Source organism: Anomaloglossus baeobatrachus, chromosome 7, assembly GCF_048569485.1.
Source record: "Anomaloglossus baeobatrachus isolate aAnoBae1 chromosome 7, aAnoBae1.hap1, whole genome shotgun sequence".
Taxonomy (NCBI): domain Eukaryota; kingdom Metazoa; phylum Chordata; class Amphibia; order Anura; family Aromobatidae; genus Anomaloglossus; species Anomaloglossus baeobatrachus.
The window spans coordinates 118,647,762-118,674,509 of NC_134359.1; the positions used below are offsets into that span (position 1 = coordinate 118,647,762).

The 26,748-nt window shown below is 44.8% G+C and overlaps 1 protein-coding gene across 1 annotated transcript in view; it reads left to right on the plus strand.

The window, feature by feature from the left end:
• Nucleotides 1–7,602: 7,602 nt before the first annotated feature.
• Nucleotides 7,603–26,748, plus strand: part of TMEM237 (transmembrane protein 237) — a gene marked incomplete at its 5' end in the record, with an annotated part of 58,494 nt that continues 39,348 nt past the window's right edge. Inside the window, 4 exons of the mRNA XM_075319702.1 lie at nt 7,603–7,636; nt 7,747–7,809; nt 20,158–20,250; nt 25,240–25,357. Coding sequence (XP_075175817.1) covers nt 7,603–7,636; nt 7,747–7,809; nt 20,158–20,250; nt 25,240–25,357 — 308 coding nt within the window. The remainder of the gene's footprint in view (nt 7,637–7,746; nt 7,810–20,157; nt 20,251–25,239; nt 25,358–26,748) is intronic.

The window sequence follows — 26,748 nt, forward strand, 5'->3', positions numbered from 1 at the left end:
TGGTCATCCTCTGAAAAGAAAGCCATGGCATTTCATGAGTGGACGTGTTACACAGGAGACATCCCATTACAGGACCTCACTGTTAATAATAATATAATAATAATAATCTTTATTTCTATAGCGCCAACATATTCCGTAGCGCTTTACAATTCAGGAGGATCATATACAAACAAGTAACAGTTATAGAAATACAATATTTAGAGGGGAAAAAAAAATACAACCCTGCTCGTGAGAGCTTACAATCTACAATGAGATGGGGGGAGAGGCAAGGTTCAAGTGCTTATTTACAATGACAATCCAACCATCTCACGGAAATGGGGCTGGATAATGGTTTCCTGGACCAGTGGGCCCGAGCCTTGAGATGCCTTTGGGTGCCATGGAGTTTGATGTGGAGCTATGTTGTGAGAGGTTGTAGAGGGACTATGTGAATCGAATCTGATTAGGGAGTGTGATAGGCCGCCCTAAAAAGATGCGTCTTTAGGGTGCGTCTGAAGCTGAGTAAGTTGTGATTTGTCCTAACTTCTTGGGGTAGAGCGTTCCAGAGGGTTGGTGCAGCTCGGAAGAAGTCTTGGATCCGGGAGTGGGAGGTTCGAATTAGTGTGGATGTTAGTCGAAAGTCGCTTGCAGAGCGTAGAGAACGGGTGGACTGATAGACAGAGAGGAGGGTGGAGATGTAGGGGGGTGCTGCACTGTGGAGAGCTTTGTGGGCGAGAATAAGCAGTTTGAATTGGATCCTATGATATATGGGCAGCCAGTGCAATGACTGGCACAGAGCAGAGGCATCCGAGTAGCGGTTAGCCAGATAGGTGACCCTGGCTGCTGCATTAAGGATTGACTGTAGAGGAGAGAGTCTAGTTAGGGGGAGACCAATTAATAGAGAGTTACAGTAGTCCAAGCGAGAGTGGATCAGGGCCACGGTGAGGGTTTTTGTCGTTTCCATTGTGAGAAAGGGGCGGATTCTAGAGATGTTCTTGAGGTGCAAGCGGCAGGTGCGGGCAAGAGATTGTATGTGGGAGGTGAAGGAGAGATCAGTGTCAAGTATAACCCCCAGGCAGCGGGCTTGCGGCCTAGGACTTATCGTTGTGCCACACACAGAGAGGGAGATGTCAGGTTGAGGAAAGTTGGAAGATGGAGGGAAAAGAAGAAGTTCAGTTTTGGAAAGGTTAAGTTTCAGATAGAGAGCAGACATGACATTGCAAACTGCAGTCAGGCAGTCACTGGTGTTCTGTAGTACAGCGGGGGTGAGCTCAGGGGAGGAGGTGTATAGCTGTGTGTCATCAGCATAAAGATGGTACTGAAAGCCAAATCTGCTGATGGTCTGACCAATTGGGGCAGTGTAGAGGGAGAAAAGAAGAGGGCCAAGGACTGAGCCTTGAGGGACCCCAACAGTGAGAGGAAGAGGAGAAGATGTGGAGCCAGCAAATGATACACTGAATGAGCGGCCAGAAAGATAGGAAGAGAACCAGGAAAGAACAGTGTCCTTTAGGCCGATAGAGTGGAGCATAGAGAGAAGGAGATGGTGGTCAACAGTGTCAAAGGCAGCAGAAAGGTCAAGAAGAATAAGCAGAGAGTGGTCACCGTTACGTTTTGCTGTCAATAGGTCATTGGTCACTTTGACAAGGGCAGTTTCTGTTGAGTGTAAAGGGCGGAAGCCAGACTGTAAACGATCTAGAAGAGAGTGAGAGGAGAGGTAGCGGGTGAGGCGAGAGTAGACCAGGCGCTCCAAGAGTTTAGAGATGAAGGAGAGATTGGAGACTGGTCTGTAGTTGCTTGTGCAGGACGGATCGAGAGAAGGTTTTTTTAATAATGGAGTAATGATAGAGTGTTTGAGGGAGGAGGGGAAGATACCCGAAGAGAGAGAGAGATTGAAGATTTTAGTTAGGTGAGTGGCGACAACCGGAGAGAGGGACTGGAGTAGAGGTGTGGGGAAGGGATCAGTAGGGCAAGTTGTAGGACGAGAGGAGGATAGGAGCCTGGAGACTTCCTCCTCTGTGACTGGGTCAAATGTGGAAAGTGAGCTGGATGGAATATGGGGAGGGATGGGATTCACAGGGCTTGGTGGCTGGGAGCTGATCTCTTGGCGGATGTTTTCTATTTTCTCTGTGAAATACGAGGCCAGGTCATCAGCATGAAGGGCTGTGACAGGGGTCTGTACTTTGGGACTGAGGAGGGAGTGAAAGGTGTCAAAGAGTTTTTTTGGATTGTTGGCAAGTGAGGAAACAAGGTTGGTGAAGTAGGTCTGTTTGGCGAGGTGAAGGGAATAGTTATAGGTCCTTAACATGAACTTGTAGTGGATGAAGTTTTCTGGTGTGCGGGTTTTCCTCCATAGGCGTTCGGCGCTCCTGGAGCATCGCTGGAGAAATCGAGTTTGTGATGTGAGCCAGGGCTGTTTTACTCTGTGTTTGGTCTTTCTGAGGGTGAGGGGCGCTATTTGGTCTAGCGTAGTCCTGAGTGTGTCATTGTAGTGCTTTACAGCCAGATCAGGACAGGAAAGTGAGGATATAGGGGACAGTGATGTGTGTAAAGAGTCTGAAAGTGTCTGAGAATCGATGGCCTGTAGGTTTCTGAATGTGTGATTGGTGGGAGTGTGCTGGGGCGGACGAGGGTTTGTGAGCTTGAAGGAGAGGATGTTGTGGTCAGAGAGGGGAAGAGGTGAGTTGTCAAAGTCAGAGATTGAGCAGAGGCGGATAAAGACCAGGTCAAGGGTGTTACCATCTTCATGTGTCTCAGAGGATGAGAGCTGTGAGAGGCCAAGGGAGGTGGTGAGAGATAGAAGCTGGGATGCAGAAGGGGAGGAGGGGCTGTTCATGGGGATGTTAAAGTCTCCTAGGATCAGGGTTGGTAACTCTGAGGACATGAAGTGTGACAGCCAGGCTGAAAAGTGGTCAAGGAACTGGGTGGGTGAGCCTGGTGGACGGTATATGACAGCTACTCTGAGGGAGAGGGGATGGAAGAGCCTGATGGTGTGGACCTCAAAGGATGGGAATGAGAGTGATGGAGCTGGGGGGATGACCTGGAAAGTGCACTGTGGGGACAGTAGTAAGCCTACTCCACCACCATGTCTGTTTCCAGGTCTTGGTGAATGGGAAAAGTGTAAACCACCGTGAGAGATGGCAGCAGGGGAAGTAGTATCAGAATCCTGAATCCAGGTTTCAGTTAGGCCTAGTAAGTTAAGAGAGTTATTGAGAAAGAGGTTGTGGATGTAAGGAAGCTTGTTACATACTGTTATCAATGAGCTCTTTGGCACAAGCCTTGCATTACTCACAGCAAGTTGGGCTGCAGTGTGTACATCGCCCAGGATACAGCTAAACCCCCACTAATGTGGAAGCGTCACAGGTGCAGGAGAAGCAGATCACACACACACCTCCATGGAATGGAGGGGAGGCGAATGCTGGATGATAAAACTGCACACTAGTGGCTTGCATAGAGCGCTGTTCACATGCAGATGGCACAGTCACAAACCCACAGCCTATTAGGTGACGCCCTTCTATTAGATCAGGCGGGCTGCCAAGCCATACTCAAACTGCGCATAATACAGGGACAGACACTCTACAATGCAAGGCCCAACAGAAAGGGGCCTGGCTGTATCCTGTACAAACAAAAAAATGAGGTTTTTGTTGGTATTTATGGCCAGAAAACGTAAGCCTACACCCTCGTCACGGGACCTCATGTCTGTAGGTCCCTACACTAAATATAAAAATGTATGCAAGCCACTAGTGTGCAGTTTTATCATTTAGTATTCGCCTCCCCTCCATTCCATGGAGGTGTGTGTGTGATCTGCTTCTCCTGCACCTGTGACGCTTCCACATTAGTGGGGGTTTAAGCTGTATCCTGGTAGAGCATTAGCTTTTGGCCCGGGCGATGTACACACTGCAGCCCAACTTGCTGTGAGTAATACTTAATTTTTGGACATTGTCCTCTTTTTGTTGCTATTTTGACACAAGCCTTTCATTCTCAAATGTGGATATAGGTGGACTGCATGGTGGGGGCTGGGTGTTATACACCTGTGGCAGAGGGACTGAATATAAAAATAACAGAATTCAGTGGTAGAGGGGTGTCCTAATACTTTTGTCCATCTAGTTTATAGCTAGGTTACACATAGAAATTGAGAGTCATACTCTCCAAACAGCAGCCAACTTGACTCAGCACAGGCCGCTCCATGGTCTGCACCGAGATAGGAAGTGGTGGTGAGATCACTGGACCACTGCGGCCTGTGATTGGCTGCAGCGTGACTCCACAGAGCAGCCCGTACAGGGTCCAGGTGGGGCCTAGTAGGTTCCTGTGACTGTTTGTTATTCTTTATACCGTGCTTTGCGAAAGTATTCGGCCCCCTTGATTTTTTTCAACCTTTTCCCGCATTTCAGGCTTCAAACATAAAGATAAAAAATTTTAATGTTATAGTGAAGAATCAACAAGTGGGACACAATTGTGAAGTTGAACGATATTTATTGCTTATTTTAAACTTTTGTAGAAAATATATAATTGAAATTTGGGGCGTACAATATTATTCGTCCCCTTTAGGTTAATACTTTGTAGCGCCACCTTTTGCTGCGATTACAGCTGCAAGTCGCTTGGGGTATGTCTCTATCAGTTTTGCATATCAAGAGTCTGAAATTCTTGCCCATTCTTCCTTTGCAAACAGCTGGAGCTGAGTGAGGTTGGATGGAGAGTGTTTGTGAACAGCAGTTTTCAGCTCTTTCCACAGATTCTCGATTGGATTCAGGTCTGGACTTTGACTTCGCCATTCTAACACCTGGATGCGTTTATTTGTGAACCATTCCATTGTAGATTTTGCTTTATGTTTGGGATCATTGTCTTGTTGGAAGACAAATCTACGTCCCAGTCTCAGGTCTTTTGCAGACTCCAACAGGTTTTCTTCAAGAATGTTCGTGTATTTGACTCCATCCATCTTCCCATCAATTTTAACCATCTTCCCTGACCCTGCTGAAGAAAAGCAGGCCCAAACCATGATACTGCCACCACCATGTTTGACAGTGGGGATGGTGTGTTCAGGGTGATGAGCTGTGTTGCTTTTACACCAAATATATTGTTTGGCATTGTGCCCATATAGTTTGATTTTGGTTTCATCTGACCAGAGCACCTTCTTCCACATGTTTGGTGTGTCTCCCAGGTGGCTTGTGGCAAACTTTAAAGAACACATTTTATGGATATATTTGAGAAATGGCTTTCTTCTTGCCACTATTCTAGAAAGGCCAGATTTGTGCAAAGTACGACTGATTGTTGTCCTATGGATAGACTCTCCCACCTCAGCTGTAGATCTCTGCAGTTCATCCAGAGTGATTATGGGCCTCTAGGCTGCATCTCTGATCGGTCTTCTCCTTGTTTGAGATGAACGTTTGGATGGGTCTTGGTAGATTTGCAGTGGTATGATACTCCTTCCATTTCAATATGATCGCTTCCACAGTGGTTCTTGGGATGTTTAAAGTTGTGGAAATCTTTTGTAACCAAATTCGGCTTTAAACTGCCCCACAACAGTATCACGGACCTGCCTGTTGTGTTCCTTGCTCTTCATGACGCTCTCTGTGCTTTAGGCGCCTTTCAGACGTCAGTCATTCTAGTACGTTTGTGCTTTTTTTTAAACGTACCAGAATCACTGACATACGCAGACCCATTATAATGAATGGGTCTGCTCACACATCAATGATTTTTCACTGCACGTGTCTCCGTGCGACGTACCCGCGTGTGCGTGATTGCCGCACGGAGACATGTCCATTTTTTTCTGGCATCACTGATGTCCCACGGACCACGCAGTGGTGTGATCCGTGAGACACGTGCCAGAAAAAAACGTGCTTTTAAAATAAAAATAATTTTTACTCACCCGGCTCCAGCGATGTCCTCTGCAGCCCGTGCAGCTTGCTGCTTCTGAGCCGGCTCATTATTGTCGCACATATTCATTATGCGCGACACAGCCGACCCGGAAGCAGCTGCTGCGGGGGTCAGCGCCGGCCGGATGCTGCACCGCGGGAGCGATCAGCACCATGGACAGCGGGATCGGGAGCGATCAGCACCATGGACAGCGGGAGCGGGCACAGGTGAGTTAATCTCTAAGTGCAATCACGGGCCACGGAGAACGGAGCCCGGATTGCACTTAGACAACTCACATGTGCCGTGATTCACGTCACACGGAGGGACATGTGCGTGTTTTACACGCCAGTGAAAAAGTCTGTGTTTTTCACTGACGTGTGAAACGGGCCTTAAACAGAACACTGAGACTATCACAGAGCAGGTGCATTTATACGGAGACTTCATTACTCACAGGTGGCTTATATTTATCATCATCAGTCATTTACGACAACATTGGATCATTCAGAGATCCTCAATGAACTTCTGGAGTGAGTTTCCTGCACTGAAAGTAAAGGGGATGAATAATATTGCACGTCCCAATTTTCAGTTCATTATTTTTTACAAAAGTTTAAAATAAGCAATAAATTTAATGTCACAATTGTGTCCCACTTGTTGTTGAATCTTCACCATAACATTAAAATGTTTATCTTTATGTTTGAAGCCAAAAATGTGGGAAAAGGGTGAAAAAAATCAAAGAGGCTGAATACTTTCGCAAGGCACTGTATATCCTGTCCCCCTGGACAAAGCTTTATTTAGCCTGGACATTCCCTTTAATGCTTCCAATGTAGATTGATCTGGTAGCCACATTTGCACTAGATCCCTTTTTTTTTTAATATGTTTACTACAATGTGACTACATTGGCATAGAAATGTGCCACTATTAATAACCTGGTGCCTATATTCCGTGGCACACCTTTACATTGTGTCCCTGTGCTGTGTGCCCCATTCATTATTGTCCTGGCAGGCCGGTGCCTGCGTTGTATAAAGCTGTGACCTGTTCATGAAGGACAGAAGGTTCTAACCTTTATAATCCGATAGTTTATCTCGAGGGATATTTCTGTGGGGGAATTAAGGAGATCTGCATGAGCAGTGTTGTGTAAAGGAGCTGTCCGGCATCCTGCATGAAGACTGACTTTTGATGATGGGAAAACGGCAGGTGGTAAGTAACTATGGGGTTTCATCGATTGCTTATCACCGTGGATGAAGGAGCCGCCATACAGGGCTGAAGGGGCCCGGGCACTGATAGATTTGTGGATTGCTATTGTCGGAGGTGGAGGATGTGTTATGTCATGAGGCTTTAGTTATACATACGAGTATATACTATACTACATTGCATTAATTTGTGTAATAGTGTCTATATACTACGTGTAGGTGGTGGCTGTTGCTGTATTAGTCAGTAGCAGATTACACTGGATATATCATAGGAACAATAAAAAACCCCTTTGTGTTGTGGCAAGTGGTCCCAACCGGTGATCTTTTACTGCCCCTTTAATCTCTATGGCCACGTTGTGGGTAAATGAAGTTCCTATATGGGCAGCCGCTGCAATTAAAGCTACAGTTATAAGATCACAACAGATTCTTTCTATTAATTGTGTTTTAATTTGATTTCTTGCCCATTGCAGGCGCCACCGCGTGCCCTCCCACCAATGCCAAGGTAAATAGTGATCGATGGATTCATACATTTTACAGTTCTTGCTTGTGATTTTGATTGACTTTATTCTTTGCATTTCATGTTTGCTTGGAAACCCTTCTCGTGTTAAGCACATACCAGGGTATGTAATATTAATTTTTTTTAATACTTTTATTGCATTTAATTTTGTTGAATGCTTCTAATACTATTGTTTTTTTGTTTTTTTCTTTGTAATTGACCTTTTATCTTCAGATGATGAAATTCCCACCAGCCGCCCAAAAAAGAAAAAGTCTAAGCAACTAAATAGTGCATTAGGTAAGGGCAGTGTTTAATGAGCTGGTCCACTACAAAGTACAGTGGCCACATCGGTTTAAAGCGGGGAAAGAAAGCTTTTTCTAAATACGTTCTTTTTCCAATTCTGCCTGTGAGAGGCGCTATCGCTGTCTGCTCATCCTCATCACGTGACCTGGCTGCAGTGACCTCTGATGTCCGGTGATGTCACGTCTACTTGTGGAATTGGAAGGTTATCCAGCATCACCGAGGCGGGACCAGGTCTCCATGAGTGACTGGGCTGTGGGCAGTGTCATTGCACAGATGCATCTCGCGTGCTTGCGGTGAAGATGAGAATGCGCGAGATGCTGGGCTGTGACGTGTGATGAAACTCTACCCACAGTCCAGTCACTCTAGGAGACCTGGTCCCACCTCAGTGATGTTGGGTCACTTTCCAATTCTGGAAGTTGATGTGACATCACCGGACATCAGAGGTCACTGCAGCCCAGATCACGTGACTGGGATGAGCGGACAATGATAGCGCTGCTCACAGGTGGAATTGGCTACAGAAGGTATTTAGAAAAAGCTTTAATCTATGTGGCCACTATACATTGTAGTGGACCACCCCTTTATTGCCATCCCGGGTTGGGATTTATGGAATTTTAGATCTAATGCAAAAATATTTATTTCCCTTCTGTGTTCCCTTACCAAATACTCTTAGGGGTACTTTGCACACTACGACATCGCAGGTGCGATGTTGGTGGGGTCAAATCGAAAGTGACGCACATCCGGCGTTGCTGTCGACATCGGAGTATGTGAATTGTTTTTACTTCGATTAACGAGCGCAAAAGCGTAGAAATCGTAGAGGGAGAGGAGAGGGAGAGGAGAGGGAGAGGGAGAGGAGAGGGAGAGGAAGAGGAAGGAGAAGAGAGGAGAGAGAGAGAGACTGTGATCATGCCAGGCTGGTTTCTGGCCAAACAGGATTCGGTTTATCAGCATACCACCATTCACTTAGGCTGCTTTCACACTACGTTTTTTTAACATGCATCATGAACGTTTTTTTGCTGTAAAAGCGGATCCTGCTTTTACAGCAAAAAACGCATGCAAACGCATGTGTTATTTTGCAGGATCCTGTCACTTTAAGTGTATGGGCGGGCATTGGAGTCATGTGATCGGGAGTCAGTGGAACTGAACGTGACAGACTGGGAGCCGGCTCGTAACCAAGGTAAACATCGGGTAACTTGCATGGATACCCGATATTTATCTTTGTAAACGAGCGTCTGCAGCTGCTAGGAGCCGGGCTCCCTGCACACGTAACCAACGTAAACATTGGGTAACTAAGAGAAGCACTTTCCTTGGTTACCCGATATTTATCTTGGTTACGTGTGTCTGCAGCTCTCAGGCGAGGGAGAGAGAGGAGGGGTGGAGGGAGGGGAGAGAGGGAGGTGGGGAGAGACAGAGAGGGAGGAGTAGAGAGAGGGACTGATCACCCGAGGCTGGATTCTGGGCATGCTCAGTAGAGCAAGCAGGATCCTGTCTATCAGCATGCCAGCGTTCACATGCGTTTGCATGCAGTATAGGCAGGATCCAGCAATTTGCAGTATTTGGACGCAGCTCAAAAACGCTACAAGTAGCGTTTTTGAAAAATGTTAAAAAACTGCAAGTCTCTGGATCCTCACTATAAGGGTTGCTTCTCACTTGCGAGTTTCTCGCAGTAGAGCAATGCGAGAAAAATTTGCATTGGAATCGGACACATGTTAGTGAATGATTCAGCTCGCATTTGCGATTTTTTTTCTCAGTCCAAATCGGACTGAGAAAAAAATCGCAGCATGCTGCTTTTTTGCGAGTTTCTACTGCGAGTTTCTCCAATGCAAGTCTATGGGAGCGTGTAAATAATCGGATGTCACGGGACAGCACTCACACCATCCTAGTGACATCCGATTTTCTAAATACATTTCTCGCAGGTTTCCTAAAACACTGGAAACGAGTAATGTCTCCCGATGTCTGTCAGTCACTATTCTCTGTCAGTCGGTCTCTCCCTCGGTCTCTATTCTCTCTCTGTCGGTCCGTCACTATCTCTGTCCCTCTCTCACAGTCTGTCGGTCATTTTCCCCTCCTCTCTCATACTCACCGATCCCCGATCTCCGGCGCGGCGCTGCACGGCTTTCTCACTGCTCCGGCGGCTTTTACTATTTTGAAAAAGCCGTCCGCTCATTAAACAATCTCGTATTCCCTGCTTTCCCCGCCCACAGGCGGCCACCGGGTAACCTCAGTGACAGCAGCTGATCGTGCTACTCACCTCAGTTGCTGCGTGGAGCTGACAGGAGCGGCTGTGTCTGCTGCAGCTCCTGTCACCTTCATGCTGGAAGCGACGCTGGATGTCCGTGGATTACGCCGGACATGGAGGGCTTTTTGGGACTTATTAAATTGGTAATGAGGGAATTTGTTTGTGTTTTTTATTTCTAATAAATGATTTTTTCAGGTGTGTGTGTGTATTTACTGTAATTTACAGATTAATCATGGAAGGTGTCTCATAGACGCCTGACATGATTAATCTAGGATTTAGTGGCAGCTATGGGCTGCCATTAACTTCTTATTACCTCGATTTGCCAACGCACCAGGGCAAATCGGGAAGAGCCGGGTACAGTCCCAGAACTGTCGCATATAATGTATGCGGCAATTCTGGGCGGCTGCTGACTGATATTGTTAGGCTGGGGGGCTCCCCATAACGTGGAGCTCCCCATCCTGAGAATACCAGCCTTCAGCCGTATGGCTTTATCTGGCTGGTATTGAAATTGGGGGGGACCGCACGCCGTTTTTTTAAATTATTTAATTATTTATTTCACTGCACAGTATAGACCCGCCCACCGGCTGCTGTGATTGGGTGCAGTGAGACACCTGTCACTCCGCGTGGGGGCGTGTCTCACTGCAACCAATTATAGGCGCCTGTGGGCAGGGAAAGCAGGGAATACGAGATTGTTTAATGAACGGCCGGCTTTTTCAAAATAGTAAAAGCCGCCGCAGCAGTGTGAATGCCGTGCAGCGCCGTGCCGGAGATTGGGGATCGGTGAGTATATGAGAGAGGGCTGCTAACTTCAGTCACTCCGGGGATTAGCGGTCACCGGTGAGTCCTTCACTGGTGACCGCTAATCAGGACGCGACACAGACAGAGCCGCATCATGACAATGAAGTCGGGTGAAGTTCACCCGAGTTCATTCTGATTGTGCGGCTCTATCTGTGTCTGCTATCATCTGCCATTCAGCTCTGCTACATGGCTGTCTGTGTCTGCTGTCAGCGGCCATGTAGCAGAGCTGAATGGCAGATGACATAGTAAAAAATACGCATTACACACGCTAGTAAAATCATTAATTTATTCAGAAAAAGCATCGCACTTGCGTTGCACTCGGACCTAACGTGAACTAAAATCAGCCGAGTTTTTTTCAGCCCAGTCGGACCGATTTTACTCGCATAGATGTGTTTCCACCCTTACGCACGCAAACGCATGTGAACGCATGTTGACAAGAGTCCATTGCAAATGCATTGAAATGAAAACGCATTTGCACATTTTGCGTTAAAAAAACGTTCAGGACGCATGTTAAAAAAACGTAGTGTGAAAGCAGCCTTACTCAATTGAAAATGGAAACGCATCTATTATATAGTCACTACATACAGAGTGATCTATTTCAAGTGTTTATTTCTGTTAATGATGATGATTATGGCTTACAGCCAATAGAAACCCAAAGGCATTATCTCAGAAAATTAGAATATTATATAAGAACAACTGAAAAAATGATTTTAAACAGAAATGTTGGCGCCTACTATTAAGTCTTGTGATATTATGTCTCTATGTATGGAACATTAACTTACGCCCCCAACACACGCTTCAATATATCTCACAATCCGTCGTTGGGGTCAAGTTGTAAGTGACGCACATCCGGCATCGTTTGTGAGGTATCTGCGTGTGACATCTACGTGCGATCAGGATTGAACGCAAAACCGTTGATCGCAATCACATCGTATCTTTGTCTAGAATTGAGCGTTTTGTTGCACGAACCTAGTCAATTGTAACGTGTGACATCCCTCATACGCTTTTGGTGTCTGATGCTATGTGCGCAGGTGTGCGCTCTGCACCGCAGCTTAAAAAAGGTCCGCTTCAGAGCGCAGCTGAAAAGCTGCGTTCTGAAGCGCCTCGCAATGTCTGTCATTCAGTAATCTCTGTCAGTCGATCACTATCTCTGTCCCTCACTCTCTGTCCATGTCAGTCTATCCCCCTCTCTCATACTCACCGATCCCCGATCTCCGGCGCGGCACTGCACGGCATTCACACTGCTCCGGCGGCTTTTACTGTTTTGAAAAAGCCGGCCGCCCATTAAACAATCTCGTATTCCCTGCTTTCCCCGCCCACCGGCGCCTATGATTGGTTACAGTGAGACACGCCCCCACGCTGAGTGACTGGTGTCACACTGCACCCAATCAGAGCAGCCGGTGGGCGTCTCTATACTGTGCAGTGAAATAAATAATTAACTAAAAAAAACGGCGTGCGGTTCCCCCCAATTTTAAAACCAGCCAGATAAAGCCATACGGCTGAAGGCTGGTATTCTCAGGATGGGGAGCTCCACGTTATGGGGAGCCCCCCAGCCTAACAATATCAGCCAACAGCCGCCCAGAATTGCCGCATACATTATATGCGACAGTTCTGGGACTGTACCCGGCTCTTCCCGATTTGCCCTGGTACGTTGGCAAATCGGGGTAATAAGGAGTTATTGGCAGCCCATAGCTGCCAATAAGTCCTAGATTAAACATGTCAGGCGTCTATGAGACACCTTCCATGATTAATCTGTAAATTACAGTAAATAAACACACACACCCGAAAAAATCCTTTATTAGAAATAAAAAACACAAACATATACCCTGGTTAACCACTTTAATCAGCCCAAAAAAAGCCCTCCATGTCCGGCGTAATCCAGGATGCTCCAGCTTCGCTTCCAGCGCTGCTGCATGGAGGTGACCGGAGCTGCAGCAGACACAGCCGCTCCTGTCACCTCCACACAGCAACTGAAGACAGCTGCGCGATCGGCTGAGCTGTCACTGAGGTTACCCGCTGTCAATGGATACAGCGGTGGCCGCGGGTAACCTCAGTGACAGCTCAGCTGATCGCGCGGCTGTCTTCAGTTGCTGTGTGGAGGTGACAGGAGCGGCTGTGTCTGCTGCAGCTCCGGTCACCTCCATGCAGCAGCGCTGGAAGCAAAGCTGGAGCATCCTGGATTACGCCGGACATGGAGGGCTTTTTTGGGCTGATTAAAGTGGTTAACCAGGGTATATGTTTGTGTTTTTTATTTCTAATAAAGGATTTTTTCGGGTGTGTGTGTTTATTTACTGTAATTTACAGATTAATCATGGAAGGTGTCTCATAGACGCCTGACATGTTTAATCTAGGACTTATTGGCAGCTATGGGCTGCCAATAACTCCTTATTACCCCGATTTGCCAACGCACCAGGGCAAATCGGGAAGAGCCGGGTACAGTCCCAGAACTGTCGCATATAATGTATGCGGCAATTCTAGGCGGCTGTTGGCTGATATTGTTAGGCTGGGTGGCTCCCCATAACGTGGAGCTCCCCATCCTGAGAATACCAGCCTTCAGCCGTATGGCTTTATCTGGCTGGTTTTAAAATTGGGGGGGACCGCACGCCGTTTCTTTTAATTATTTAATTATTTATTTCACTGCACAGTATAGACACTCCCACCGGCTTCTGTGATTGGGTGCAGTGTGACACCTGTCACTCAGCGTGGGGGCGTGTCTCACTGCAACCAATCATAGGCGCCTGTGGGCGGGGTAAGCAGGGAATACGAGATTGTTTAATGGGCGGCCGGCTTTTTCAAATTAGTAAAAGCCGCCGGAGCAGTGTGAATGCAGTGCCGCGCCGGAGATCGGTGATCGGTGAGTATGAGAGAGGGCTGCTCAATTCAGTTACTCAGGAGTTTAGCGGTCACCGGTGAGCCCTTCACTGGTGACCGCTAATCAGGACGCGACACAGACAGAGCCGCAGCATGACAATGAAGTCGGGTGAAGTTCACCCGAGTTCATTCTGACAGTGCGGCTCTGTCTGTGTCTGCTATCATCTGCCATTCAGCTCTGCTACATGGTTGTCTGTGTCTGCTGTCAGCGGCCATGTAGCAGAGCTGAATGGCAGATGACATAGTAAAAACGCATCCCTACACATTACACACGCTTGGCAAGTCAATAAATAAAAAAAAAAAAGGCTGCCCAATGCATACGTCACAGAACACATGATCTAAAGGATCGCACACAAAATTGATCAATTTAACATAGACTACTAACGCTCGTGTGACAGCAAATGAACGACCTACGTGTGATCTCATAAGATCCCGTATGCAACCTGGGCGTGTCACATCGCAAATGCGATTGTACAACTAATTGCAACGTGTAAAGCAGGCTTTAGAGTATGCAATTCTACTATTTTGATGTACTCAGCACTGGTTTGTACGACTCTTTGTGCACACTAATTGACTTGCAAACCCTTGTATTCATTTTTTCTGTACCCGGGGTGCCTCTATTTGAATAATTTTACATGACTTATGTAGGACCCAGACTGTCAGCCTCTACCCCTGTGTATATTAACCCTTTCACGACCGGCCGATTTTTCGCTTTCCGTTTTTTTTTTTCGCCATTCTTTTTCTGAGAGACGTAACTTTTTTATTTTTCAGTCAATATGGTCATGTGAGGGCTCATTTTTTGCGGAACGAGCTGTACTTTTAAATGAAACCATCAGTTTTACCATATTGTGTACTAGAAAATGGCAAAAAAATTCCAAATGCTGAAAAATTGCAAAAAAAGTGCGATAGCACTATGGTTTTTGAGATATTTTATTCACTGTGTTCACTATATGGTAAAACTGATGTGTGGGTGTGATGCCTCAGGTCAGTGCGAGTTTGTAGACACCAAACATGTATAGGTTTACTTTTATATAAGGGGTTAAAAAAAAATCGGAAGTTTGTCCGAAAAAAGTGGCGCACGTTTTACGCCATATTCCGTGACCCGTAGCGTTCTCATTTTTCGGGATCTTAGGCTCAATGACGGCTTATTTTTTGCGTCTCGAGCTGACGTTTTTAACGGTACCATTTTTGCGCAGATGCTACGTTTTGATCGCCTCTTATTGCATTTTGCGCAAAAGTTGTGGCGACAAAAAAACGTCGTTTTGGCGTTTGGAATTTTTTTGCCGCTACGCCGTTTACTGATCAGATTAATTGATTTTATATTTTGATAGATCGGGCGTTTCTGAACGCGGCGATACCAAATGTGTGTATATTTTTTATTTTTTTAACCCTTTAATTTTCAATGGGGCGAATGGGGGGTGATTTGAACTTTTAGGTTTTTTTGTTTTTTTTTAATTTTTTAAAACTTATTTTTTTACTTTTTTTTTTTATTTTACTAGTCCCCCTAGGGGGCTATTGCGATCAGCATTCCGATCGCTCTGCAGTATCTGCTGATCACAGCTGGAAGGCTGTAAACAGCAGATACGCTGTCTTTCTCTTTTGCTGTGCCCCGGGCACAGCGAAAGTGAAACCAATTCATGTGTAGTACAGGAGTCATCACATGACCCTGTACTACCATGACAACTATCGGGAGTCACGTGATCGCGTCACGTGACTTCCGGTTTCGGCGGTAAGTAAAAACTTTACCGCGATTGCGCTTATAATGGCGCTGTCATGTATTGACAGCGCCATATAAGGGGTTAATCGGCACGAGCAGATAACGATTCTGCTCGTGCCTAGCAGGCACACATCTCAGCTGTGAAAATCAGCTGAGATGTGTGCCGATCGCGGCATGCTGCCGCCGGAGGACCGCGGGCAGTAAGATTATGTCATTTAGGACGTAATTTTACGGCCCGCGGTCGTTAAGGGGTTAACTTGTAATCTGCATTTTTACTACTTTTTTCTACACAACCGGCTCAAATTGCTGCTGATCTCCTTTATGCCAGCTGTTCCTTAATAATTTAATAAAATATTTATTTGCACTTTACTCTTCTTGTCCTCCTGCTTTTGCTATGCCTTGAGTGTGCTATACAGGGTCATGTCTTGGTTTTCCTGTGTATTTACTTTTTGGTCAATATCTGTACTACTATAAAGTTTGTACAGTAAATGCCTCAGTACTTGGTCGGGCTCCTTTTGCATGAATTCCTGCATCAACGCGGCCTGGCATGGAGGCGATCAGCCTGTGGCACTGCTGAGGTGTTATGGAAGCCCAGGTTGCTTTGATAGCAGCCTTCAGCTCGTCTGCATTGTTGGGTCTGGTGTATCTCATCTTCCTCTTGACAATAACCCATAGATTCTCTATGGGGTTTAGGTTAGGCGAGTTTGCTGGCCAATCAAGCACAGTGATACTTTGGTTACTAAATCTGGTATTGGTACTTTTGGCAGTGTGGACAGGTGCCAAGTCCTGCTGGAAAATGAAACTTCCATCTCCTTAAAGCTTGTCAGCAGAGGAAAGCATGAAGTGCTCTAAAAATTCCTGGTAGATGGCTGCACTGACTTTGGTCTTGATAAAACACAGTGGACCTACACCAGCAGATGACATGGCTCCCCAAACCATCACTGAGTGTGGAAACTTCACACTAGACCTCAAGCAGCTTGGATTGTGGCCTCTCCACTTTTCCTCCAGACTCTGGGACCGCGATTTCCAAATGAAATGCAAAATTTACTTTCATCTGAAAACAACACCTTGGACCACTGAGAACAGTCCAGTTCTTTTTCTCCTTGGCCCAGGTAAGACACTTCTGGCATTGTCTATTGGTCATGAGTGGCTTGACACAAGGAATGTGACAATTGTAGCCCATGTCCTGTATACGTCTGTGTGTAGTGGCTCTTGAAGCACTGACTCCAGCAGCAGTCCACTCCTTGTGAATCTCCCGACAATTTTTTAATGGCCTTTTCTTAACAATCCTATCAAGCCTGCAGTTATCCTGGTTGCTGGTGGACCTTTTTCTACCACACTTTTTCCTTCCACTCAACATTCTATTAATAGGCTTGGATACAGCACTATGTGAACAGCCAGCTTCCTTGCAATTACCTTTTGTGGTTTAGCCTCCTTGTGAAGTGTATCAATGACTGCCTTATGGACATCTGTCAAGTCAGCAGTCATCACCAATGCTTTGTGTAGCCTACTGAGTCAGACTAAGGGACCATTTTAAACGCTTAGGAAACCTTTGCAGGTGTTTTGTGGTAATTATTCTAATTTTCTGAGATAATGACTTTTGGGTTTTCATTGGCTGTAAGCCATAATCACCAACATTAACCGAAATAAACACTTGAAATAGATCCCTCTGTGTGTAATGACTCTATATAATATATGTGTTCCCTTTTTGTATTGAATTACTGAAATAAATTCACTTTTTGATGATATTCTAATTTATTGAGAAGTACTTGTATTTTGGAGACCTGACCACAGACCTTCTGTAGGTGTAGGCCAGAGCAAATCCTTCTGTCTTTTCATGTAACCCCAGAACCTGATTCTATGATATTGGACTCCTCGTTCCTCTTTACACTGGAGATAGTTAATGATATTGGCTGTATATTTGGGGTAATTTTCCTGCTGCAATTTGGAGCCAATAAAATGCCTCAATTATGGTATTACATGATAGTTAAGTATCAACTAAATATTTCAGCAGTGAGAACATCATTAATCCTGACAAAATCCTCAACGCCATTTGCTGAAATACAGTCCCACACTTGAAGGAGCGTCCACTTGCTTCACTCTTCCCTGCAGACACTCATTATTGTATCTCTCTACTGCCTTCTTAGGCTATGTGCGCACGTAGCGTTTGTCCCTGCAGAAATTTCTGCAGCGATTTGAACAGCACACGTGTGCTTCAAATCGCTGCAGAAAGAGTCCGTAATGAAAAAAAAAGCCGATTCCATGCGCTCTGAGTGCAGCCCCTCCCATAGACAGAGCGGGGACTGCATGCAGAGCGCACAAAAGAAGTGACATGTCACTTCTTAGAACGCGCGCTTCGGGCAGTAGCCGAAGCGCTGCGCTCTAATACGTTACGTGCGTACGTTTCCTGCATAATCTTCATAGATTATGCTGGGGACGCAGGACGCATGCAGTTACGCTGTGGTGCAGATCGCAGCGTAACTGCATGCAAATACGCAACGTGCGCACATAGCCTTACAGCCAAATGGTTCAAATATTAACTCTTCAGGTCAGAACTCCTGTAGCCATCTCCACTCCTATGTTTTCATGCATATTTGGGTCTAGTTTCCATATTATAGCTGTCTGTTTGGCTGCAGTTCTTGTATAAAGCGCACTTCTGGCCAGACGTCTCTAACAGTAGACGGATGTAAGTTTGTCCCACTGGTTGCTGCCAGGTCTAAACTGACGGCACTGCTGGATATTTTAAGATTTCAAAGAGAGTAAGCATGTGTATTCATCTGCTACAGCTAAGTTTTCTTGACCGGCCACTGTGTCTGCACTCTTCATCGTTATCAAATTCTTGGTGCTTCTTCAAAAGAGCTTGAATAACCCATCTTGAAACCTCATCCTAATTTGAAATCTTTGCCTGGGAGCGACCTTGCTGATGCAGTATAACTACCTTGTGTATTGTTGCTGTGCTCAGTCTTGCCATGAGGTGTATGACATGTGACATGAAACTGTCTTCCACAACCTCACCTTTTGTAGCAAAGTTTTGCTGTTCCTCATCCAGTTCTAAGCCTCCCACACAGCTGTTTCTGTTTCATGTAATGACAGAGTTTTGATGTATATACAAAGATGATCATTATCACCTGTTTGGTATAATTAGTTACACCTGACTATAATTCTACAAAATCACTGCAAGTGTTCCTAGAAGAAGGCAAAAGGTGGTCACAACAGATGTTAATTTAATTTCCATTCTATTCGTTCACTTCCTATTTTACGAATTTTTAATAGTTTATTTTTTGCACTTCAATTTTTTTTAAAGCATTCTAAGTTTGCTCTTTTTTTCCCACCTAAACTTCTTCTCAGAGATGTGTGAGTTTGGTGTTTTTTATGTAGCGGACAGAAATATACTGGTTTGATTTTTGTTATACATATATACGAGGGGCTGCTAAGTCTTTTGGCTTTATCCAGAAAGAAACGAGATAGGATGATGAAAACTTTACATTTATTCCACATACTCAAAACACTTCTTACATCAGTATTCCAAATTCTGTAAGCCTAGCAAAAAGAAGGAATTTGGTTGTGTCTCAAACCAGGCATCTGTAGCAGCCATGGCATCAGAAATGGTTTGAAATTTGGTACCCTTAAGGTGTTTCTTCAGGTTTGGAAACAGTAGATAGTCGGAGGGAGCTAGTTCTGGTGAATAAGGTGGGTGGTCAACCAGCTGGAAGCCCAGCTCTGCCAGTTTTGCCATGGTCGCTTGTGCAGTGTGAGCGGAGGCGTTGTCTTGCAGGAATAAGATTCCTTTGGACAGTTTGCCATACCTTTTGGCCTTCAGAACTGCCTTCGATTGGTCCAAAATTTCAATGTAACTCCTTGCATTGATGGTGGAACCCTTTTGAAGGTAGTCCACCAGCAGAACACACTCCTTATCCCACAACACAGACACCATCACCTTAGCGGCTGATTTTTGCACCTTGAACTTCTTTAGACTAGAAGAACCACTCTGCCTCCACTCTTTTGACTGCTCCTTGTTTTCAGGGTCATACAGGTAAATCCAGGTCTCATCCATAGTGACCGGTCAACCCAGGAAGTTCTTATCAGTGTGGAAATGCTGACAAATGGACCTGGAAGTCTTCACTCGCATGCTTCTCTGATCTGTTGTCAAACATTTGGGCACCCACTTTGCAGATAGCTTCCTCATGTCAAAATGTTCATGGATAATGACACAAACACATTCACGGGAAATCCCCATGATGTCTGCTATTGTTTTAGCTGAAATTTGTCGATTCTCCAGTATGAGGTTGTGCACAGCATCGACGATCTCCGGAACAACCACTCTCGGTCGTCCAGGACGTTCCTCATCATTGGTGCTGAAGTGGCCAGTTTTAAATTTGGCAACCCAGTTCTTAACTGTGGAATATGAAGGGCATTGATCCCCCAATGTCTGTGACATATCACCATGAATATCCTTCACGAACTTTCCTTGCAGAAACAATGATTTTATCACTCCTCTGCTCTCAGTTGCTGTGAATATCGCATTAGACTCCACCATCTTATTTTCCCGCGTGTGTAGAACACTGATGCCATAAGCAACAAACACAAAATGTTGAAAACATATATTAGACATATAAGGCTTTCATGTAATGTAACATTTGTTACCATAGAAACAAAAAAGATCACAAAGCCAAAGACTTATCTGCAGCCCCTCGTATACATGTGTTGTTTTCTTTTGCAGAGGACGTTGCACAGGAAACAGTTTTGAAAAACTCAGAAAGTAAAGAACCTTTAACACCTGAAAGACGAAAGAGGAAAAAAAAGAAGTTTGCAGGTACGCGGAATTATATAGTTATGATCCGGTCAGTTCAGATATTAGAATTGTAATTTCATCGTTCACAAACTTTTACAATTTAGATATTCAACTTTTTTTAAGCACATTGTAAATTTGTAATTGCTTTTTTTTTTTTTTTTTATTTTGCTCTGCTTTCCTTCCCTTCTTTTGATCCTGGGTTACAGATGATATTTCCCGGGTTAGTGCTCTTGTCTTACAATCCTATCAAAGGCATAATCTGCTTGGAGCTTTTATATTATTACTGGCAAAATACCCACGGCTTTGCTCGCAGAAAATATGTTAAAATGTTGGTTATTATTGCGAAGGTTAAAATTTCTATTACGAAAACTGCCTCATAGACTGTACTACTTGTCTTTAGCAACCAATCAGAGCTCAGCTTTCCTTTATCTCAGCAGCTTCAATGCTGAAAGCTGCACTTTGGTTGCTGTAGGCAACCATAACGATCTTACTGTGAGGTAATACTCATAGATGAGACACCAGTTACTTCTGTAGTGGCTATAGGCAACCAGAACGATCTTACTGTGAGACAATTCTCAGAAATGAGGCCCCAGTTACTTCTGCAGTGCCTCTAAGCAACCAGAAAAATCTTTCTGTGAGGCAGTTCTTCTAAATGAGACCCAAGTTACTTCTGCACTGGTTGTTGACAGCCATTGCTTCATTATATATTTCATTACTCTTTGGGTGCTGTACATATTTCCCTTGAATCTACATATAATCTTTTTCTGTATTCTAGAACAATAGAGGCTGTAAGATCAGAACAGAGAAATATATGTAAATAGTTGCTCCTATTTTTAGGTAGACTATATCACAGATATGTTACAGCTAGAGTTGAGCGAGTATCTAACTATTTGTACCCGCTATACTCATAACGAGTAATATCAAATACTCGCGTATTCATTCCGAATAGCGTGTGCAATGCAAGTCAATGGGGAATACTCGCAATGTAACGAGTAACCCGAATGCTGTACTATTCGTGCAAGTAGCGAATGGTGCGGAATTCAGATTATTTCTTACATTGCGAGTATTCCCCATTGACTTGCATTGTACACACTATTACTACTCGTTACAAGTATAGCGAGTACGAATAGTTAGGTACTCGCTCAACTCTAGTTACAGTTAGTGTATTAAATATGAATCTACAGTGTAATTGAAAATGTGAATATTAAACTATGTGATTAATTGCATATGGGACAATTTTATTTTTTTTAGCATATTAAATAATCATTTATCTATTTGCACGTTCTGGTACTTAAAGGAAACCTGTTACCAGATTTCTGCTATGTAATGTGACAGCAGCATAATGTAGGGACAGAGATCCTGATTACAGCAATGTGTCACCTAATTTACTGGCTACAGTGGTTGTGATGAAATCACTGTTTTCTCTGCTGCAAATCTACCAGTTCTCTGACTGCTAAGCTTTGTATAACGCGGCCCACATCAGTGATTGGCAGCATTCTGGGCACGCTGTGCATAGGCAGAATGCTGTTAACCCCTTTACAACATCTGCCGTATGTGTACGATGCAATTCGGAAGCGAGTGTGTGGAGAAGGCTCATTTGGGTGAGTTTGCTCCGTACCCGGCAAGTAATGGCTGTGTGTTACAGCCAGCACCTGCCGCTAACAATCTCTGGTGGAATTCCACCTTCGATTGCTAAGGCTGGTTTCACACTACGTCTTTTTAACATCCGTTGAAAACGTTATTTTAGCGGAAGTACGGATCCAGTGCAAATGCGTTTTCATTTCAATGCATTTGCAATGGACTCGCGTCCACCTGCGTTCACCTGCGTTTGCAAGCGTTATAGTGCGGATCCGGTGACTTGCAGTTTTTTAACATGTTTCAAAAACGCTACTTGTAGCGTTTTTGAGCTGCGTCAAAATACTGCAAGTCACCGGATCCGCACTATAACGCACGCGAACGCAGGTGAACGCTGGCGTGCTGATAGACAGGATCCTGCTTTTGTACTGAGCATGCCCAGAAAGTACTGAGCATGCCCAGAACCAGTCTCGCGTGATCTGTCTCTCTCTCCTCCTCCCTCCCTCACCCTCTCTCTCTCTATCTGTCTTTCCCCCTTCCTCCCTCCCTCCCTCTCCCCCACCTGAGAGCTGCGGACACTCGTAACCAAGGTAAATATCGCGTAACCACTTCTCTTAGTTACCCGATGTTTACGTTGGTTATGCGTGCAGGCAGCCCTGCTCCTAGCAGCTGCAGACACTCGTAACCAAGATAAATATCGGGTATCCAAGGCCGATGTTTACCTTGGTTACCAGCGTCTGCAGCTGTCAGAAGCTGGCTCCCAGTCTAGCTCCCCTCACTCCCGATCACATGACTCCAATGCCCGCCCCTAAACATCCAGTGCAGGATCCTGCAAAATAACATATGCGTTTGCATACGTTATTTGCTGTAAAAGCAGGATCCGTACTTCCGCTAAAAAAACGTTTTCAACGGATGTTAAAAAGACGTAGTGTGAAACCAGCCTCACCTGTTATATCCCTCTGACAGTGGGATTTAACACTTACTGGCATGGTGGCGTGCCATTTTTAGCTCCCATTGGCGCACCTGTAATGTGACCGCAGGTCACCGATGTGTTGCTATAACAGCAGCAGATCTGCTGAAACCTCTGTGCTTATCATAGAAGCGTTCCTTTAAAACCCTGCCTGTGGCCGAGCTTCAAAGGAGATTGTAATTTCTGCTTTATAAAGTAATGCTGTGGAATTGCTGTATAAAGCACAAGCAATCAGAAGATCGCCGACTATAGTCCCCTAAGGGGGACTATTACAAACAGTAAAAAGTAAAAAAAAAAATATATAAAAGCTGTTTTAAAAAAAAAATGAAAAAAAAACAAATTCAAATCACCTTCTGTTTTGCTCCATAATAATAATAAAAAAAAAAATACACGTTGTGTTACCGCTTTCAGAAAAGTCCAATCTATCAAAATATAAAAATAATGAACCCAATCAGTAATCAAAAACGTCAAAATTACTTTTTTGGGGTCTCTGCAGTACCAGAAAAATATGATGTATTAAGTAGAGTTGAGCGAGAACCTAACTATTCGTATTGGCTATACTCATAACGAGTACTGTCTAATACTCACGTATCATTCCGAATAGTGTGTGTAATGCAAGTCAATGGAGAATACTCGCAATGTAACAAGTAACCCGAATTCCGCCTATTCGCTACTCCCACGAATAGTGCGTTACTTTGCAAGTTTTTCCCCATTAACTTGCATTGCAATAAAAAAAAAATTATGGCTCTGAGAAGATGAGGAGGGGAAAATTAAAACGCAAAAATTAAAAGTAGCGTCGCAAAGGGTGGTGGGAGCGTGGTTACCCAGAACAAATTAGAAGGCATACAACACCTAGTCATGTAGTGATAATCTCCTTCTGATAAAAAACAATTTTATTGAAATGGCAAGACACAGCCCAGTAAGTGACACATCACTGTAATCAATGTCTCTCCCCTTACATCGTGCTGCTCTCAGATTACATAGCAAAAATATGCTGACAGATTCCCTTTTAAAGTAAAAGTTTCCATATTTTTTAATTTAGTAATAGTTTTTCATTGTCTTGTCCAGCAAAAAATGTGGCAGATTTTTCCTCTTTAAGTATGTTAAAAGTATATTTTAATAGCAGGATAGGCCATAATTGTCAGACTTTCTCAGCTGTTTCTGAACTCCCATAGAACATAATGCATTGAGCTGTCCCTGTCTCAGAATCTTCTCTTCTAGCAGCTCGCACCAGTCAACACCTCCAATGTATAGCTAATATAGTCATGCCTGAAAACGTTGACACACTTGAAATTGTGCCAGAACATGAAGTATTTTTCTGAGAAAATTATTGCAATTACACATTATTTGTTGGACATAATTTAACGCAACTTCAAAAATGAGCAGGACAAAATTGTGCACCCTCAGCTTAATAGTTGGTTACACACCCTTCAGAATAAATAACTGCATTCAGTCGCTTCCTATAACTATCAACCAGCTTCTTACACCTCTCACCTGGAAATTTGGACCACTCCTACTGCAGACTGCTCCAGGTCTCTCATATTTGGAGGGTGCCTGCTTTACCAAAAAGCTCTATCTTGGTCTCATCGGCCCAAGACTCTTTCACAGAAGGATTTTGGCATACTCGCGTACATTTTGGCAAACTGCAGTCCAACTTTTTGTTTTTGTCTCTGTGTCAGCAGTGGGGTTCTCCTTAGTGTTCTGCCATATTGTTTCACATCATTCAAATGTTGACAGTTTGCGCTGACACAGATTCCCCCTGAGCCTACAGGACAGCTTGCATTTCTTTGGAACTTGATTGCGGCACCATCCGGACTATCTTGCGTTGCAACCTTTCATCAATATTTTTCTGCTGTTCCCATCCAGGGAGATTAGCTACAGTGCCATGGGTTGTAAACTACTTGATTATGTTGTGCACTGATGACAGAGGAACATCCAGATCGCTTGAGATTACTGATATTTTTCAACAATTTTGGTTCCTCAAAAAATTCTCTTCTCCTCTTTCTGTTCTCCATGCTTAGTGCATTCAGGCACACAATGCAAACATTGAGTCAACTTCTCCCCGTTTTATCTGGTTTCAGGTGTGATTTTTATTTTGCCCACACCTATTATTTGCCACAGATGAGTTTGCACGATCACATGCTTGAAACAAAGTTGTTTAGCCACAGTTTTAGAAAAGTGCCAACAATTTTGGCCTTCCCATTTTGGGGGTTTTGTGTGAAATTATGTCCACGTTGCCATTTTTTTGTATTGTTCCAATACATACAAAGGAAGTAAACATGTATATAACAAAACCTGTATGATTGCAATGATTTTTTGAGAGAAATATGTTGATTTTTTGGAACAATTTCAAGGCCAACACTTTCAGCCATGACTGTATATTATAAGTTATGCCTTTTAAATTGATTTGTAATTCTGATAATTAGATCAACGAGGTGTTTTTTCTTGTGCTCTTTTTCCTGTAGAAGCAGAAACTACTTTCACTAGGCAGAACTACAATACTTCAATTACCCAGAATGGTAATGATGTAGACTCCCAGCCGTCTGATGAAGTAATTGTCCGCAAACCTCGCAGAAGAGCAAAGTAGGTTGTTCTTGTGATGGTGGGCTATGGGGGAGGTGTATCTTGCTGTACAGATTCCTATTTCAAGCTGGGTTCATTGTCTTATTTGAACTACTTCTGTGTACATTTCTATTGTTGTAGGTAATCACCCCCTAAAATGCAAGGTTGTATCCTCTTGAGGCACTTCCATCCCTGGGAGTAGGGGGAGGTGGGCCTAGAGTCCAACTAGTGTAAACTCTGCTTACCTGGGAGATTCAGTCAGTCTGTGTGAAACTTGAAGAAGGAAGATTGATCCTCTGGGAGGGAATAGCAGAGGCTGCATCCTAGAGCCGGTGTATGGACAGTTACAGACTGGAGATCAGTGGCCCGTGGGATTGTGTGGAACTCTTTGGACTACTGTAAGGACGATTACTTTGTTATCCGGTCCGAGGATTGTCGGGAAGGGCCCCCGAATCTGTTTTACGTGGACTTATCGTGTGCTGTTCCAGTGTCCTTGTGAATAAACCTGTTGGATCATCCTCGGCCTCGTCCATCCTTTGCTCTGATGTACACCCCGTCACAAACTGGTTGGCAGCGCTGGGATCAGAGCAGAAGGAATGGAGGACAATGGCTCAACATCAGGAACCAGCACTGCAGAGTACAAGACCTGGACTTTGGGGAGCCTGCAATCAAAGGCCCGTGAAGTAGGAGTTCGTTTCAAAGGACTCTCCAAGGAGCAGCTGATTGAGGCGCTAGAAGGAGTCTGTTCGCAAAATGACGTGGAGGAAGGATCCTCACAGCAAACGGAAGAAAGACGGCAGCCGGAGGTGAATACCCAAAAAAGTCAATGGGTTGTGTGGTACAAGGAGGAGATGGAACTGCTTGGAGATGAGGCCACCATAGAAGATAAGAGGGAGGCCATGCGTGGAGCTAAAGAGAAGGAGCGCAGGATGGAGGAGATGGCATTGCTGGATAAGCAGCTCGCTGTGGAAGCCGCGAGAGGTTCCAGACAGACTGTAACCCCAGCACCCATCATGAGGGAACTTCCCAGGGTGTCCCGCAAAGACTTTAAGCCGTTTAATGAGGCTGCAGGCGACATTGAGGGCTTCTTCCAGGACTTTGAGCATCAGTGTCGATTAATGGAAGTCCCGGATAGGGAGCGTGTCCGGCATCTGGTTGGGCTCTTAGAGGGGGGGAGCTGCTGAAGCCTATAGAGCTATGGACCCTCGGTGGAACTGTGAGTATGCGGATATTAAACAGACTATTCTAGAACATTGTGCTGTGACCCCAGACACTTACAGGACTCAGTTCCGTGCTTTAGCCTGTGATGGGGAAGTGTCTTTTAAGATATATGCTCATAGACTCAAACAAATATGTAATCGCTGGCTGGAGGCAGAGGAGGCCTTATCTTGGGAGACCTTCCTGCAGGTCAT